The following is a 16,369-nucleotide window of genomic DNA, read 5'->3' as shown; positions in this document are numbered from 1 at the left end:
AAGATTCGACATTCATTTTATTGGTTTGGTTTTTTGAGTACAGTGGTTATTTTAGCCTTTCCGGCATTCACAGAAGAAACGTACAAACAAAACAATGTAGAACTGGACACAAGAAATATAGCTTTGTGATAATATCTCTGGCTCAGTCTGGTCCTTACAACAACACACACAGCGTACCTGATCAACACAAACACATCGAAACATGTCAAACTGCCCACAATGACACTAATACTTCTGAAAATCTGTGTGGTTCACAAAAGGACATTACTATGTACATTCAATTTGAATAATTATCATTTGGGCGACAAAAGGAAAACAAAACTAATATACTGTATGAGTCTGACAATAGAGAATATAAACACTGATTATTCAAACTTGAGATCAAATATATAATATTGATTACAATGATAAGCTTCCACTACGTATTTCAAGTGCTATTGAGAGAGAATCCACAGAGGGCTCCGGGCCGGGCGGCCATCTTGGCCCCCTGTGGGAGTGGCATAACTCAAGGTGCAGCTCAGAGGTCGGAGGTCAGGGGTTACAGGGGTTCAGTCGTGGCTCCGCCTCCGAGACACAGTCAAAAGTGGTTAGTAGGGTAGAAGAAGAAGACGGGGGGATGGGGGGATGGGGGGGGGGAGACACACGGCCTACTGCTTCACTGTCCACGGCAGGGTGTGCAAGGCAGCCTCTGCATGCACGCGCGTGGCTGGCGACCATGGGCGGAAAAGTGGGAGACAGTGCTTGTTCGTGATCGGTGCAAAGGAAGGGATGAAGTTCGATTGACACGTTCCATGGCTGGTGCCAGTTGAGACGCGCTCGCGGTCAGCTGTCCTTTCCGTCGCAGGGCCGAAGATCACATTTCACAGAGTCCAGCCTGATGCTGTTCGATATTCAGGTTAAGCCGACGATCCAATCGGAAGTGGTCACAGTGTGGCCTCTCCTCGTGCGAGTCCACAGTTAGACCAATGAAGAGCTCTGACACTGAGCTAACTGCTTCACCCCTCATAATGTTTACATAAAGAACTATATTTCAACTATATTCAACTAACAACAGGGATAAAATCGTCATCATTAGCAGCTTCATCTAAACTCCATTTGAAAAATATACACATTTGTTTTTCATATATATATATAAAAAATATCTGCAATATGGTATGCATGCATCCTCTCTGGACGGGATTGATCTGCAGTCGTGTGCTTAACTGTGTGTGTGTGTGTGTGTGAGAGAGAGAGACACAGAGAGAGAAAGGGACAGATATAGGGGGAGAAGAAGAGAGAGACAAGAGAGAGCGAGCGGGTTAGCTGCTAGTGAGTGTTAGTGACGCTTGCTACTGTATGTACGCATGTACTGAACGCGTGTTTGTGGGAGTCGATTGTGCTCGTCACGAGTGCGAGCGTGCTCGATTGTGCTCCATCTACCATCTTCCCCCTATTCACCTCCTCCTCTTCCCCCTCCTGCTCTCACCTGTTCCCCTTGCACTCGTTCATACGTTCCTTTATCTCCTCCCCGGCCTTTCCATCCGCTGGGCACCCGTGTCCGACTTTCCTATTCTCTCTCACTGTCTCTCTCTCTTTCTCACTGTCTCTCTCGCTCTTTCTCACTGTCTCTGTCTCTCTCTCTCTCTGACTGGGTGAATTCCAGCTTGGGGATGCCGGTGGGGTGTGTGTGTGTGTGTGTGTGCTAGCAGACAGTTTGCTGGCTGGACAGAGGGCTCTCCAGGGACATGCTGGCGGGAGACAGGTCTGGACAGACCGTCTTAAACATGGAGGAGATGTAGAAGGCCTGCAGAGGAAAACGCACAGTCAGTCAGTCAACACACACACACACACACACACACACACACACACACACGGCACTCACTCAAACCCTTCACCAGTGCAGCTTGTCTACTTGCTACATGGCTACAGGCACACCTCTCACCACATCTGCACACAGCGACTGTCAGTGCAGACGGATAAGCGGGGGGGGAAAACGACAAGGTGTCCTTGTCAGGGGTGGATGTGTACATGACTGACACCTGTCCTGACGAGATGACAGGCAGGCCAGGCTGGTGAGGGGGGGGGGGGGGGGGGGACGCGACACGTACCACCCAGTAGGCGGTGAGGCCTCCCTGGACGAAGCCGGTGAGGACGTCGGTGGGGTGGTGGCGGTAGTCGGAGATGCGGCTGAGGCCCGTGTAGACGGCGATCATCACCAGCAGGAACTGCACGAGCGGGCGCAGCAGGCGAGCCCCTCGCCACGACAACCGCGCCTGCAGGTAGAACTGTGGGGGGGAGAGAGACGGTGTCGGTTTTGGACGCGTGCGTGTGTGTGTGTGTGTGCATCAGCGGCCCTGCCTAGGCTCTTGGCCCCTCATTGCAGCAACTAACGGGGTGGAGGGGGCGGGGGAGTTGGGGGGGGGGGGGGGGAGCGTGGGGGGGCTGTTTTGGAGGCGTCTGCCCGGGCCTGTCACAGGAAGCTCCACGTGGCAGAGGGGTTCAGACACGTTCCTGTGGCAGGGCCGACCCTCTCCCCCCCCCCCCCCCCCCCCAGCTCTCCCTCCCTCCCGGAACAGGTGTCCCATCGCCTTTGTTCGCTCCGGGCCCTGCCGGCATGTAGCTGCAGGTCCCAGTCCCTCGGTCGCTACAGTCTGCAGCTACACTCGCTACTGCAGCCCAGGAACGCGGACATACGGGAGGGATGGGAACAAAGGAGGAGGCCCCCGTTCCTCTTAGGCCACTCCACTCCTCAATGCACCACTTTCTCTCCCTCTCTCCCCCAGCCTCCGGAGCGCCCCTGGCCAGCGGAGGGTGGAGAGCAGCCTCCCTCCCTCTCTCTCTCCCTTGGCCTCGACAGAGAGGGAGCGGCCGTGGAAGAAAAGGACCGGGGAAACCTATTACCGCCAGAGTTCAACACATCCACATCTCATTATTGGGATCTCCTGCACTCGGCTTCGCTCATTTGCTGTATTAGAGAGCGGCAGACATGCTATTCCCGTCCCATTCAGAACTCTAATGTGAAGCCAAATGAAGAGGAATCCATTAGGAGAGTGAATACATTAAGCTAAAGACTGAACTATGACTGGCTTTTGTCTCCCTCCAACTGTCATTTTCCCCCCCACAACGGCCGGCCTGGAGAAGTTATGGGGAAGAGAAAGAGAGAGAAGCAGAGAGAGAGAGAGAGAGAGTGGGAGAGAGAGAGTGGGATAGAGAGAGAGAGAGAGTGGGAGAGAGAGAGAGAGAGAGAGAAAGAGAGAGAGAGAGTGGGAGAGAGAGAGAGAGAGAGATGGGGGGGGGTCCTGTTGAAAGAAGTCTGTCGATCTCTCAGCAGGCTAGTCCCCCCCGCTCGCCCCGCCCCCCCTTCCCCTCAGCCAGGCCCAAAACAAGGACTCTTCTGTCTGCTTGCATAGTCTCTTCATCTATTCATTTTCCCTCTGGAAAACTCACTCTCTCACACACAGAGTATTTCTCTCTCACAGACACACACACACACACACAGTCTCTCTCGCTCTCACTTTCTCTCACACACACACACGCACACACATAGTCTCTCTTTCTCTCACTTTCTCTCTCACACACACACACACACAGTCTCTCTTTCTCTCACTTTCTCTCTCACAGACACAAACAGTCTCTCTCACTCTCTCGTTCTCTCTCTCACACACACACAGTCTCTCTCTCTCTCTCTGTTTCTCTCTCCCTCACACACACACACACACACACACAGTCTCTCTCACTCTTTCTCTCCTTTCTCTTTATGTTCGATGATGGATGCCTTTTGAGAGCTGTTTTCTCAATGGTCTTTTCTTTTTCACAGTTGGGAAGTGTGTTTATGTGTGTGTGTGCTTGTGTGTGTCTGTGTGAGTGTGACCCGTTCCAAAAAGTGAAAGTCCCAGTTGTAGATCCCCTCACATGACACTCAAGTTATTCCACTGCAAGCAGGTGAGGGCTCAGTTTCAAACAGAAGATGTGTGTACGGTTTACTATTCACATCCATGTGTATGTCTGTGAGAGAGAGAGAGAGAGAGAGAGAGAGAGAGAGAGAGAGGATACTTACAGCCAGGTAGAGCATGGTGTACATGGCAAAAGAAGCGTGGCCGGAGAAAAAAGACTTCCTGAAAGAGAAAGGAATAAAACGGTCCTGTTATTCATGACCTCTATCAACACACACACACACACACACACACACACACACACACACCCCCTGTACTGTACTGACCTGGCCTCCTCCACCATCTTGTGGTTGGGCTGTTGACAGGTGACTTGGGACACGTAGCTCCCGGGAGTGCAGCCGATAGAGGCGTAGGTAACGTTGCACACAGACAGGAAGTTGGGACGCAGGCGCCCTATGCTAAGCTTGGCCATGTTGGTCAGTGATTGGCCAATGCAGCAGCCAAACAGGAAGCTGCCCAGCTCCTTGTAGAGACACGACACGTACAGGTTGCGCACGAAGGCCTTGGAGTGGACGCCACGGAAGCGCACCCGGTAACACTCTCCCAGGGCAATCTGACCAGGAGAGGGCAGGCGTCGCGGAGGGAGCGGGAGAGGGGAAGGAGGAGATGTAGAGGTTAGCATTTGGATTTTCCCCCGTGCAATGTGCGTGTCTGTGTGAGTACGAGTCCGTGTGGGTGTGTGCGTGTCTGTATGAGTCTGTCTGTCTATCTGTCTGTCTACAAGTCTGTGAGTCTGTCTGTGTACAAGTCTGTGTGTCTGTCTGTGTGTCTGTCTGTGTACAAGTCTGTGTGTCTGTCTGTGTTTCTGTGTACAAATCTGTGTGTCTGTCTGTGTGCAAGTCTATGTGTGTGTGTGTTGTCTGTCTGTCTGTCTGTCTGTCTGTCTGTCTGTCTGTCTGTCTGTGTACAAGTCTGTGTGCCTGTCTGTCTGTCTGATTGTGTACAAGTCTGCGCGTCTGTCTGTCTGTCTGTCTGTCTGTCTGTGCACAAGTCTGTGTGTGCGTGTGCGCGCCGTCTCACCGTGAGGCCTGTGATGATGATGCCCCCAGCGATGAGCAGGACGTCGGGGATGGCCTCGCTCTCCAGGTAGGGGTAGGTGATGCTGGCGTCTCCACAGAAGAAGCCCCTCCTGTACGGGGTCACGGCCTTCAGCTCGCACGCAAAGAACGGGATGGAGGCTGGGGACACGGAGAGACAGGGGGCTGTCGGCGAGGGCCACGAGGAGTGTGTGTGCGGTGTGTGTGTGGGTGCGAGGGAGAAAGGGGGGAGTGGGGTTCGGATCTTTGGGGGGGCTCATTTGAGCATGCTCCAATCGGGCCCCCGGTGAAACGTGAGGACGGGCCAGGTCTCAGCGGTGTCACTCATCCACGGACTGGATCCTTCAGATCCCAGGATTCCTCACATAGCTTGGGGAGGGGGGAGGAGGATGACTGTGCAGAATACGGGAAGAATCCAAAGGAGAACGGAAGGGAAAGAGTGGACAAAGTCCGACGAAAATGACAAAGTGACGATGGAGGTTGTACAGTACTAGTGAAGTACTGTGTGGGGCACCCCCGCGAAGACACCAAGGCAGTACACACAGCAATAAAGGAGGCGTCTATGCGGAAACCCTTGCTTCAACAAACCAGATAAGGTAGAACAATATAAGATTGTTTTTGCCTCACATTTTTCCTGGATCAACTGATAAGAAGGAAAGTATTGGAATGACATGCGATTCCTACAAGCTTCCTGGTCGGTAACCAATTATAAGAGAGCTTTCGCTGCAGTTCAGGGAGGTGGTCAAGGTCTAGCTCAGCAAACAAGCAGCAGCTCCGGCTGGCGAAAGTTCACCGAGCAAAAGTTGTGCAACTCTGAAAGATGGCGACACAAGAGAGATGGAACCAAACAATTCGGCAGCAGAAATTCAGTCTCTATGCCATCTAGGCTTACTGTACTGTATCGTGACTCCCCCTAACCCCACCCCACCCCCCTATAGGTCTCATGGTGAAGTCTCATGCCCCAACCCCCCCCCCCCACACACATCTCCCTCAGGGAGAGCATGGGGCTAATCATTAACCTCCCTGTCCTCCCAGGACTGCAGCCTTCTGGAACAATCCCAGGCCCAAAACATTGACCCCTGCCAGGGAATCTCTCAGTATACGTGACTGAGCCACGGTGTCACACACACACACACTTATCAAACCAAAGAGTGTGTTCATGGCACAGTGACCAATGTCGTTGTGGAGCAGAGTTCAACAGGTTTACCCAGAATAGACCTTCACCCTTTACGGCTCATAGAAGCAGGCGAGACTGCCGCAGCAATCGTAAACCTGCTCTCGTGGACCCTACGGTGGTTCGAAGACACCATTTCTAGGGCAGGTTTGCGTGAGAGTCGATGCACTGCAGCTGACATCTGTTAGCCTTATTATCCTACTAAGTAGACTGCAGTAAACAGGCTGCCGATGACCTCCACAGTCACAGGAACTATGCTGCTTTGGCGGAAAGACCCGACAGGAATCCTCCGCTTTGGGAGACGACCGGGGGAGGTGAGGGAGGGAGGACACGTCGCAGGCAGATAGCAGAGGTTGTGACGGCAGCAGAGGACGAGATAGCACAAACATCTCTCTCATCTGATCTCCTTCTCCTCCCGCCTGCATCACACGCTCCGCACTCTTTCTGACAAACACTAATGTACGCACACACACACACAACCAAAGATGTGCTCTGACAGATGATTCACGCCTCGTGGGGAGCATGGTGCCACTGCATCGTCATGGAGACAGCGCTGTCGTAGCAGCGGAGGGATGGCAACCGGACTTTCTTCCGGCTACGCACAACTCGAGATTCCACTCCGCCTGCTCCTGATCCAATCAGAACCGTGCAATCACGTTTCCCTCCCATTGCAGGCCCTCATAAGAGACTTCCTGGTACCTGTACTGGCCGGGCCCTGTGAGATTCAACATCGCGCCAACCTTAATCTTCTTATCTGTGTGTGAGTGTGTGTGTTCACACATGGGTGGGGATAGGATATCCAGTGAAGAGATACGAGCCTGCGCCCATTCTAACCCCGTCATCCACCTGTGCCGGTTGGGAGACACGCGGTGCTCCACCTCAACTCGTTCCTCACACGCGACAGGAAGCGACCTCCGATGCGGATGCGAATGGCCAGCAGTCCAGTCACCGCCTGGCCAGGAGCCCTTCAGACGGCCTCGCGCAGGCAGCCGTCGATTCATCGCAACTGGGCCTAGGGAGGGGCTTTTCGTTTGACTGCGCCGAGTCCTTTCATCATGGAAAGCGGTGTCGTCGAGGTGAACCGCACTGCGCCGGGGTCAGAGGTGTGTGAAACTCTACCGGGTCTGCAGCCCGGGCGGTGTCACAGCCAAAGCTCGTCTCCATCCATCACGGGCCTCCACCCGAACCCTCCCTCCTCTCGTCAGGGCCGAGGTAGCGCGGCTCTTCTCAGAACAATCGACGTTTCTCTCGCCCTGCCGGTCCTGTGATGGACTGAGCCTCCGTGACCGCCGAGGGGAAAGTTGTGCAGCTGCGGCCGTGCCGGGAGTGTGTGTGTGTGTGTGCGCGTGTCCATTAAAGAGTCATTTCGATACTTTGAGAAGGTAATGGGAGCCATCGAGCTCTCAAATTGGATAACATCATGTTTTTGACCTCCACTCGGACCGCGGTGATATTGACTGGTGCGTACGCGTGTCGTGTCAAGGTCCATCAACGAGGTCGAATCAGATTACTGTGGCCCCCGCTGATCACGAGTGGTTCAAAACCACACGACTCAGACAGCAATGTCCTGACCTAAAACTGCCCTCAATACCCCCAATGCACCTTAAACCACACACAAACCTCCCCCAAACACACAAACACAAACCGTGAAACCATCTTTTTTTTTTTTTTTTACCAGCACAAATCCAAAAGTGCTTTTATCCTCCACACAGTCCCATACAAACCCTGGCTCTGTAGAGCCCGGGCCCAGCAAACCTCCAGGCTTTACAACTGGCACTCAACGGTTTCACAACAAGACACAAAGCTCTCCAGAGCCCCACACATCATCTGTCAGGCAGCTGTGAGCAAAGCTCCGCACCTGGCCAAGAACGCCACGGAGGACCGGGGAGGCGGGGGGGCCTCCGGGGCCCCGGCCTGGCCGGCTCGGCTGGGGAACCTCCAAAAAGGGCGGGACAAACACCGCGGCCAAAATGTGCTGCAGGGTCTGGACCCAGTTCCTCCACAAGGAGGAGGAGGAATGCTTTCAAATGGTCAAAAGGAGAGAAGGGAAGAAAGGAGGGAAGGAGAGAGTGGGTTACGAAAAGAAAAGGGGGAGAGAGGGGGGACGAAGAGAGAAAGGGAGGGAGAGAAAGAGAGGGATGTCAAATGAGAGAGAGAGAGAGAGAGAGAGAGAGAGAGAGAGAGAGAGAGAGAGAGAGAGAGAGAGAGAGAGAGAGAGAGAGAGAGAGAGAGAGAGAGAGAGAGAGAGAGAGAGAGAGAGAGAGAGAGAGAGAAAGAGAGAGAGGGGATATGTTTCTCCCTCTTTGAGACTTCTCTGGTTCTAATTTACACATCTATGACCACAGCCCAGAATGAGCTCACTGTGAGAACAACAAGGACCAGAGAGAGAAAAACTGTGAATAACAACCGGCGAGTGGAGGAGGGCAGGGGGGGGGGGGGGGGGGGGATTTATGCGGATGTTTCGAGGGCACACTGCTTGATGTGCACCGATCAATAAACTGCCACGCCTAAAGTCAGATCATAAAACATGTCCGCGAGGCTAGACATATTGACTAATAGTTAATGGCAGACCGGGATGAATGAGGGAAACGGAGGAAAGGGAGAGATTGAGAAAGGAGAGATGTGGAGCAAGGCAGACGGAGGCGATTAGTGGCGGTTCTGGAATGTGAGGGTCAGAGATCTGGGCTCTGCTGGGACCCGCTCTGTAAACAGGACCCCGCCTCAACCAGCAGAATCTTCCTTGCTCTCTCTCTCTCACACACACACACACACACACACACCATGCAAACAACAAACAGCACCACACAGACCAACACACAACTAAACAAACCGCAAAAATCCCCAACGACCCACAAAAACCTCATCCAACCTCAACTAACCAAATAAACCACCCTGGAGCCATTCAACCGCACGAAACCAAACAACTGTATAGACAGGCAGTGAAGCACACGGACCACACTAACACAGACCCAGCCCAACGCCTCAATGGCACAGCACAGTAAGCCTATCACAGGGTAACATCAATACTGGACATGTGTTCCCAGTACATGGTCCATGCTGCCGTGCACCCAAGCTACGGTACCTGATTATAACTCTCCACTGAAACGCAGGTGAACACTATGACGACTGGAGAGGGGACCCGTGCTGGAGCTAGCCTGCGGGGACCTGGGGCCTGGGCAGGAGACGTACCTCGGCCCTCCTCCAGGGTGGTCTCTCTGCTCATGCGGCACCACTGCCAGAGGGCCTCCGCATTGGGCTCCCAGCCCAAGCTCTGAGCCGCTTGTTTAATCGCGAAGTCAATCTTCCACGGAGTACGTTGCTGCACTGAATCATCGGGGAGGTGTTGTAATGCTAATCTTCGACGGGCCTGTAATCCGTGATAAGAGCAGCGTGAGTGGGTTTGTCTCGGGCTGTTGTGAGGAAGTACAGGTTGACTACATGGGTTTCAGTTCTCAAAGCCGAGCCCTGTCTAACTTGAAGACACAGAAGCTCTCGCCAGTTGGTGGTCGGGCGTGCGAAGAAGCGTGTTTGCAGCCCAACACACACACGTCACACAGACACGCAATGGGGGGGGAAAAAGCTGACAGTGGTGGTTAGAAAACCCAGCAGCCGTAGACAGGACATGATGTCATTTGCATCAAGTCTGTGTTTGAAAACTGGCGACGCAAAACACCACAAGCTGACACATACCTGACTAAAAGCTAGGCTTTTGTGTGAGAGATGCTTTGATGTGTCTCTGAAAAACCCTGTGTCTTGTGGGTAAGCGAGTAGATAAGCCCTCCATGGCTCTCGGGTCCCAGCTCTTCCTTGGGGGGCGAGCCCAGGTGGCAGGGTGGGGAGGCGTGTGTTGGCGGAGGGTGCGGGTCTCTCTACCCCCCCTACTCTCTGAACTGGCTGGATGGGTCTATCCTGGCTGGCTGTTTGGTCTGCCCCGATGGGAGCACAAAAGCCCTGATCACAGACGAACAAAGAGCGGGAGGCGGGAGAACAAAAGCAGCCGTGAAGAATATCTCGGGATCATCTGCAATCATCTGCCGCAGCTGGACCCGACATGTCCCCTGGGACCCCCATGCGTTTCCATGCTACCACGGAAGCACAGTACTGCACCCTATACGGCCAATAGGCTAATTGCTTGTTACATGTAGTATTCATCTGTATACGATACTTCTATCTGCAGAAACCAAAGAGGAGACAAAAGGGCTGTTAGAACTGTGCACTTCAGAGCTTCGATTACCTGCTGTACTGACTTCGCACACAATGTCCATGTCACTTTGCATAAAAAGCGTCTGCCAAATGAATAAAATGTACAGTAGCTGACACTAACTAGCCAACACTAAAACCTTGTGCGCTCTCCTCCCAAGCACAGTCAGGGAAACCACCTTGGTGTTCAGAGTGGCTGTGACCAGGTCCAGGCATGCATCCCCCAGCATGCTCTCTGTTCTCGCCACGCTCCCCTGCCCTGCTTCCTGGAGTGGAGGTGGGCTGTGGAGAAGGGAGATGGGGGCATGTGTGGCGTTCTGAACCCAAGGTGTGTGTGTGTGTGTGTGTATGCCTGCGTCTGTCTCGAGCAGGACCATTAAGGGCTCGTCAGAGAGGTTCTGCAGGAACTTTAAAGGGGGTACTTGTGGTTTGTGGTGAGACGGTAAGGTCGCGTGCATGTGGAGGGAGAGAGAGAGAGCGTGTCTGTCTAACAGGCGGGGTGGGGACAGGTTGGGGGGCCGTGGCATGAGGCAGGGTGTCTGCGGTTCGTGCGGGGAGAGGTGGGGGCTGTCTCTGTGTCGGGTGGTTCATCTGCGGCCCGAAACGGCGTCAGATCCTCCGACGTGGGGACAAGAGGCTGGTGGAGGGCGGGGCGAGGGGCGGGGGGGAGGAGCCAGGTGAGAACGTGTCATCACACGAGGACTTGCGGGATGCGAACAGTGCGGCGCCACATCTGGGAGGAAGGCATGGGGGGGGGGGGGGTGGAGGACGGCTCATCGGTACTGAGAGACGAGGGCCAGCGCACGCACGCACGCACACTCATCCCTCCACCTACGGAACCACGAGAAGATTACCGTGACTCACTTGGAGCAATTTGCTGTCTGATCCTGCTTTCCTGGAGCGGTGTCTCGTCTCTCAGCACACGGGTAGACACATGTGGCGGGGGAGCTCCTCGGGGCAGCGCTTCAGCCTGACCCCCCTCTGACTCCTGCTCGTTTACCCCCAGCAGCCAGCACTCCCACGCCCCACCCTGCTCCGCCCTCCCCGGGGCCGTATCCATGTCCAGACGAGCGGCCCGAGTCCTCCCTCCCCCCAGCTCCCCAGCGTATCCCAGGGCCCTGCAGGACCTCGTCTCTGACTGGTGTTGTAATGCCAGACAAGGGCAGGAACAGGACTATGGACTGCAGGCTACTGTATCTGGGGTAATGTCATGTACTCAGCTAATGGGCTTTTAAAATAGTTGCTTCGTGATAAAAAAGGTTGAGACATTGATTATCTAAGGCGGGTGTCACTCTTTACTTTGGGTAATGATTCCCCCCCCCCCCCCCCCCCCCCCCCCCGGGTTCCATCTGTCACATTGAGAATATCGTGTTCCATGACTTCATCATGTGTTTGATTCGGTTTGAACATTCGGAGAATTGGGAGCAGGAAAGTTGACAACAGACGGCAACATGCACTCGAGCTTCCCACAAAAATACAGACGCATGTGGATTTAACAAGGCATGCGCACACACACACACACAAGCTGGTAAATCGTCCCAGCCTGTGAACACTGACAGGTCGCAGCATGCTGTGGCCATTGTCAGTCCTACTCGACAGCTTTCTCTGCCAGTTGAACTTAGACAAACACAATACCCACCCATAACACAAACACACACACACACAGGCAAGACAAACACAGACACTCAAATCACAGATACCTATCACTAGAGGGACACCTTCCATCACAAAGGGCTTTTCAGCTTAAGCAAAAAGAAAAGAACGAGCGTGTATATAAGAGGGAAAGGGGTTTGGGAGCCTTCTATTCCTGGCATGTGCTGCCTCACAGACACACGCACACACTTCCGGCTATCTATCTGACACAATGATGGTGTCTGCAGCTGGAGATGTCTGCTTTGGGCCCAAATGTAAGAAGAAGAAAAAAACGTACCCTAGAATCAAGCCACTGACATTCAAATGACACTAAGTGACGCAGCGACACAACAGATACCAATGTAAAACATTCTATTTGAATAAACTCAAGCGCTTTTCAGTCAACGGTATTAATGACCTCGCTGTGAACCCAGCTGGGGCCTAATCTTCCTCTTCAGAACCCATTCAACCAAATTGTTTTCAAAGGACCTTTAAGTGGTTAAATAACTGGCCCCCTATTAAATGTGCTGACAGAGAGGGGACCACCTGTGCAGACGGCAGTGCAAGCTGGTAGACCCGTCCCAGCATGCCCCACAGGTATGTGAACGACCTCTGACCTCAGGGCCAGAGGTCAGCTGGACACGGCGTCTCTCGCGAGCGACCACAGGGCAATCGGGGTTCTGTTTAGACCCGTTGCTCCTCCTTTCAACACCACGACAGACACACACACACACACACACACACACACTCAAGACAGATTGAGACATTGGTACACAGGAGTACGCTGACAGAGAGTCACTGAGGTGAGCCCAAAGAATCTCTCCCTCTGTGAAACATCAGCGTGTCCGATCTCGCCAATGAGTGCCTATAAACAGTGCCTTAGTGAGGAATGAGGTCAATAGTAATATCCTACCTGGTCCCCCTCCAGGACACTAAACAGCCCTAAGTCAAACCCCAAGAGAAAGCTCTCGTTAACCAAGCTTGAGGCTATGGTAAAAAAAAAAAAAGAAACAGAGACTTTAATTACAAATAACATGCCACACCGTAAGTGTTTACCTCTATTAAGTCTGGTAAACATTTTAGACTAAGGATGGAGATGCCGCTGAGGGAAGATAAAGACATCACTCTCTTCAACTGTTAACGCAATGAGCATGGCCTGCCTTGGGGGAATTCCACAGTTACAGCGATGAATGACTCTCTTGACAGGAGTGACAACGAGAGGTCAACAGCCTGAGGAATCTGCCGGCATTTTAGGGAACATTGGGTTTGAACTCCCTGTGAAAGACAAGGAACCCTGTTAGATATGACAGAGAAACCACCAAGGCGACCAGGCCCCGGTCGGTTTCCAACGAGCTGAATGTCATCCATCACGTGTCACTATGGGTGGATGACACCAGTCCGGGACGGACAGACAGACAGACAGACAGACGGACAGACAGACAGACGGACAGACAGACAGACAGACAGACAGACAGACAGACGGACAGACAGACAGACGGACAGACAGACAGACGGACAGACAGACAGACAGACAGACAGACGGACAGACAGACAGACAGACAGACAGACAGACAGACAGACGGACGGTGGGACAGAGGGACAGACAGCAGCCTTCTCTGCCGGGGCCACAGGCAAGCGGTAAGTTATGAGAGGACATGAGCCAAGATGTGGTCTCTTGTCACACACGAGGCCCGCAGAGACACGTCAACGGACACGACACCGTGTGAAGATATCTCTATGGTGACCCCGAGGGACTCCACCCTGTGTTGAAATGGAGCACGCGGTGGGGTAGGCGAGGTCAACATGGAGGACCAGTCACTCACAGCTGAGTCGCTCCCCTGTTTCGGAGTCACTTTCCTCTACGTGTCACCACTTCCTGCTCTTGACACACAGGCTGAGGGGGCTGGCCCCAGTGGTGGTGTGCTTACTGAGAGTCTGGTCCTGTCTGCAAACACCTGTCTGTCTGTCTGTCCATAACTGCCCGTTTGAGTAGACCTGTCTGTCTGTCTGTCTGTCTGTCTGTCTGTCTGTCTGTCCACAGCTGCCCATGTGAGCAGACCTGTCTGTCTGTACACAACTGCCAGTCTGAGCAGACCTGTCTGTCTGCCTAGACTGGTTGCGCCTGCCCCATGTTTAACTGCTCTCAAACAACTCCACCAGCATTCCCTCCCTTCACTCTGGTGTAGGCTACTCAGGTCAATGCTGCACTTTACACTTTGGTAGATTTGATAGCAGTTGTCAAAGCTTACATTTGATTAAACACTCAACTATAATGATATTTTGGAGTGAAAATACAGTCTTGCATCCCCACGGCATTATGTTTTCCTGATTATTCAACACACCACATGCTGCATATTACAATTTTAACCATAACCCTATAAACATCCAAACTGTAGGCCCATTCTCTGATGCTATATTGAATTACATAATCGCGTCTTAATTTGGCAGAGTAACTTTGTTGTGCACATTAGGGATAATAAGGCAGTGAAGCAAGGCAAACAATGAACAACTGTAATTCTAGCACGGGAACACTAGCACGGGGTAGGAACTTTTTTTTGTTTTCATTCCCATGTACTTCTTGAGAACTGTGGTTGTCATGGGAACTGAAGAATTCCCGGGACATCTCTCCTGGCCGCTGGTTCTGGTGCTCAGAATACAAACTTGACCACGTGTGTCTGGGGTCTGTGAACTTCTCTTTTACCCATTTTGCAGAGAGCTGAATGGAGTTTGAAAGGACCATTCTTGCATTATGACCAGTTGAACTTGAATAGCCTACCAAGATTGACATTTATGAAATACGAATAACATACTGCACGTCTGAAGCATAGATTACGAGATAACAATATACTACATAGAGCTAGTTCCATAAATATTTAGGATTGTGATTTGCTAGGAATACGTCCTCGAACGTAAGTAGCCAAAATGTGCCTTCCTTACCTACAAACAGACATAGTACATCCAACCCGACCAGCATCTTTCGCTTGGTGCAGAAGGACTCTTCCGCAGGTTCTGCGAGAATATGCTTCTTCCCAGCGCCGTTCTCCTTCGTTGTCTCCCCAGCACCCCCGTTGTCTGCCAGGCGCTGCTGAAGTTCTGCGTCCCTAGGAAGCGTGTTGGTGTGGGTTGTGTTGAACTTTTGCATCTCTTCAAAGCAAGTTAGCTAGCACGCTAGCTAGTTAAAATCTAAATAATGATTGTCTTTAGGCTGGTAGGCCTAGGTTAAACTGACAATGGAAATGTATCCAAAAAGTTTCAGTCCATCCGTCGTTAGAAAATATGATTGACTGGTACCTGGAAATCCATGTACAAAAACTACAAACCTCAAAAAAAACACCACCACAACGTTGAGGTTGTCAGTAAAATCAAGTTTAGCAGCTAGAGAAAACTGTAAAACGCAGAGGAAAATTATACAGTATGTTTTTACTGTCGTTTAAAAGCACTTGAAGAAAACGAACTTTTACAACCAGCAATGTTGCTGTATCGTGTTTCGATTACGTTACTAAGAAAAGTGTCGCTGAATCAACCAACTCTAAAGAAACGTTCACACGGAGCACGCATAGTTCAAATTGTCTGTCAACTTTCGAGTTATCTGGCTGTCCATATGTCACTACTATTCAACTAGAGCGCGCTATCCATGTGTTAGTTGATGCACTATTTTCCATTCCCTCGTTTTGCCCCTCCCCAAACCAGGCAGACTTTGGGAAACTTTGTTTTCATTACAGAAAGTCCCTCGCCCCAGTTTGACATTGACAAGCAACCTACACCTCTGCACAAACGACCCGATTTCCCAATTTTCTCTTTACAGTTGGCGGCTTAGGCCCTATACCTGGTGTGTTTTTACAAAATGTATTCCCTGGGTAATGTTAAAGATCCGTACCTTTTTCACCTAAACATCTTGTCCCCTAAAATTGTATTCATTAATTATAGTAAATGTATTTATAAGTATCCCGCCTATGTTTCCCCCCAGAGCCCCTGGTACAATAGATGAGAGGACGACTATTAGTTTAACTTACTCTTTTGATTGAGACCTAGAGACTAGTCTAGCAATGGCCTTCACCAGTTTTCATAAATTCAGTGTTGTCAAAGGTGTGTGGTGGCATACAGAGTATATCCACTTATTTCTCCATGGCCATCTATTTTAATAAGCTAACAAAACATGGACTTAATTGGAGGAGCATGTTCTAAAGGGCTATGCTTATATCAAACTTGCCTTGCAGCTATCAGAGTGCACAAGACCAGGAGGAGTGTGCCACCTGGTGAAAGGAAAGGTCCAGTACCAAGGAAACCTATTCTGTAGGTTTGATACAGTACAACTCTACTTCAAGAAAAAAGTACAAACAACAGTCGAATGTATTTCTAAGGAACTATTGTCATGGAAACGTACACGTATAAGA

At 51.8% G+C, this 16,369-nt stretch overlaps 1 protein-coding gene across 1 annotated transcript; it reads right to left on the bottom strand.

The window, feature by feature from the left end:
- On the bottom strand, positions 1-15,627 carry ppap2d (phosphatidic acid phosphatase type 2D). The gene is made up of 6 exons (XM_084678628.1): positions 14,913-15,627; positions 4,953-5,110; positions 4,199-4,485; positions 4,037-4,094; positions 2,088-2,264; positions 1-1,783 (listed from the first exon to the last, which is right to left on the bottom strand). Exons 1-6 carry the CDS (start codon positions 15,115-15,117, stop codon positions 1,682-1,684), a joined length of 987 nt encoding a protein of 328 aa, XP_084534754.1. The 5' UTR covers positions 15,118-15,627; the 3' UTR covers positions 1-1,681.
- Positions 15,628-16,369: the final 742 nt, after the last annotated feature.

This window comes from Hypomesus nipponensis, chromosome 17, assembly GCF_054491055.1.
Source record: "Hypomesus nipponensis isolate SF chromosome 17, ASM5449105v1, whole genome shotgun sequence".
Taxonomy (NCBI): Eukaryota; Metazoa; Chordata; class Actinopteri; order Osmeriformes; family Osmeridae; genus Hypomesus; species Hypomesus nipponensis.
This window is presented reverse-complemented; position numbering and strand designations above follow the sequence as displayed.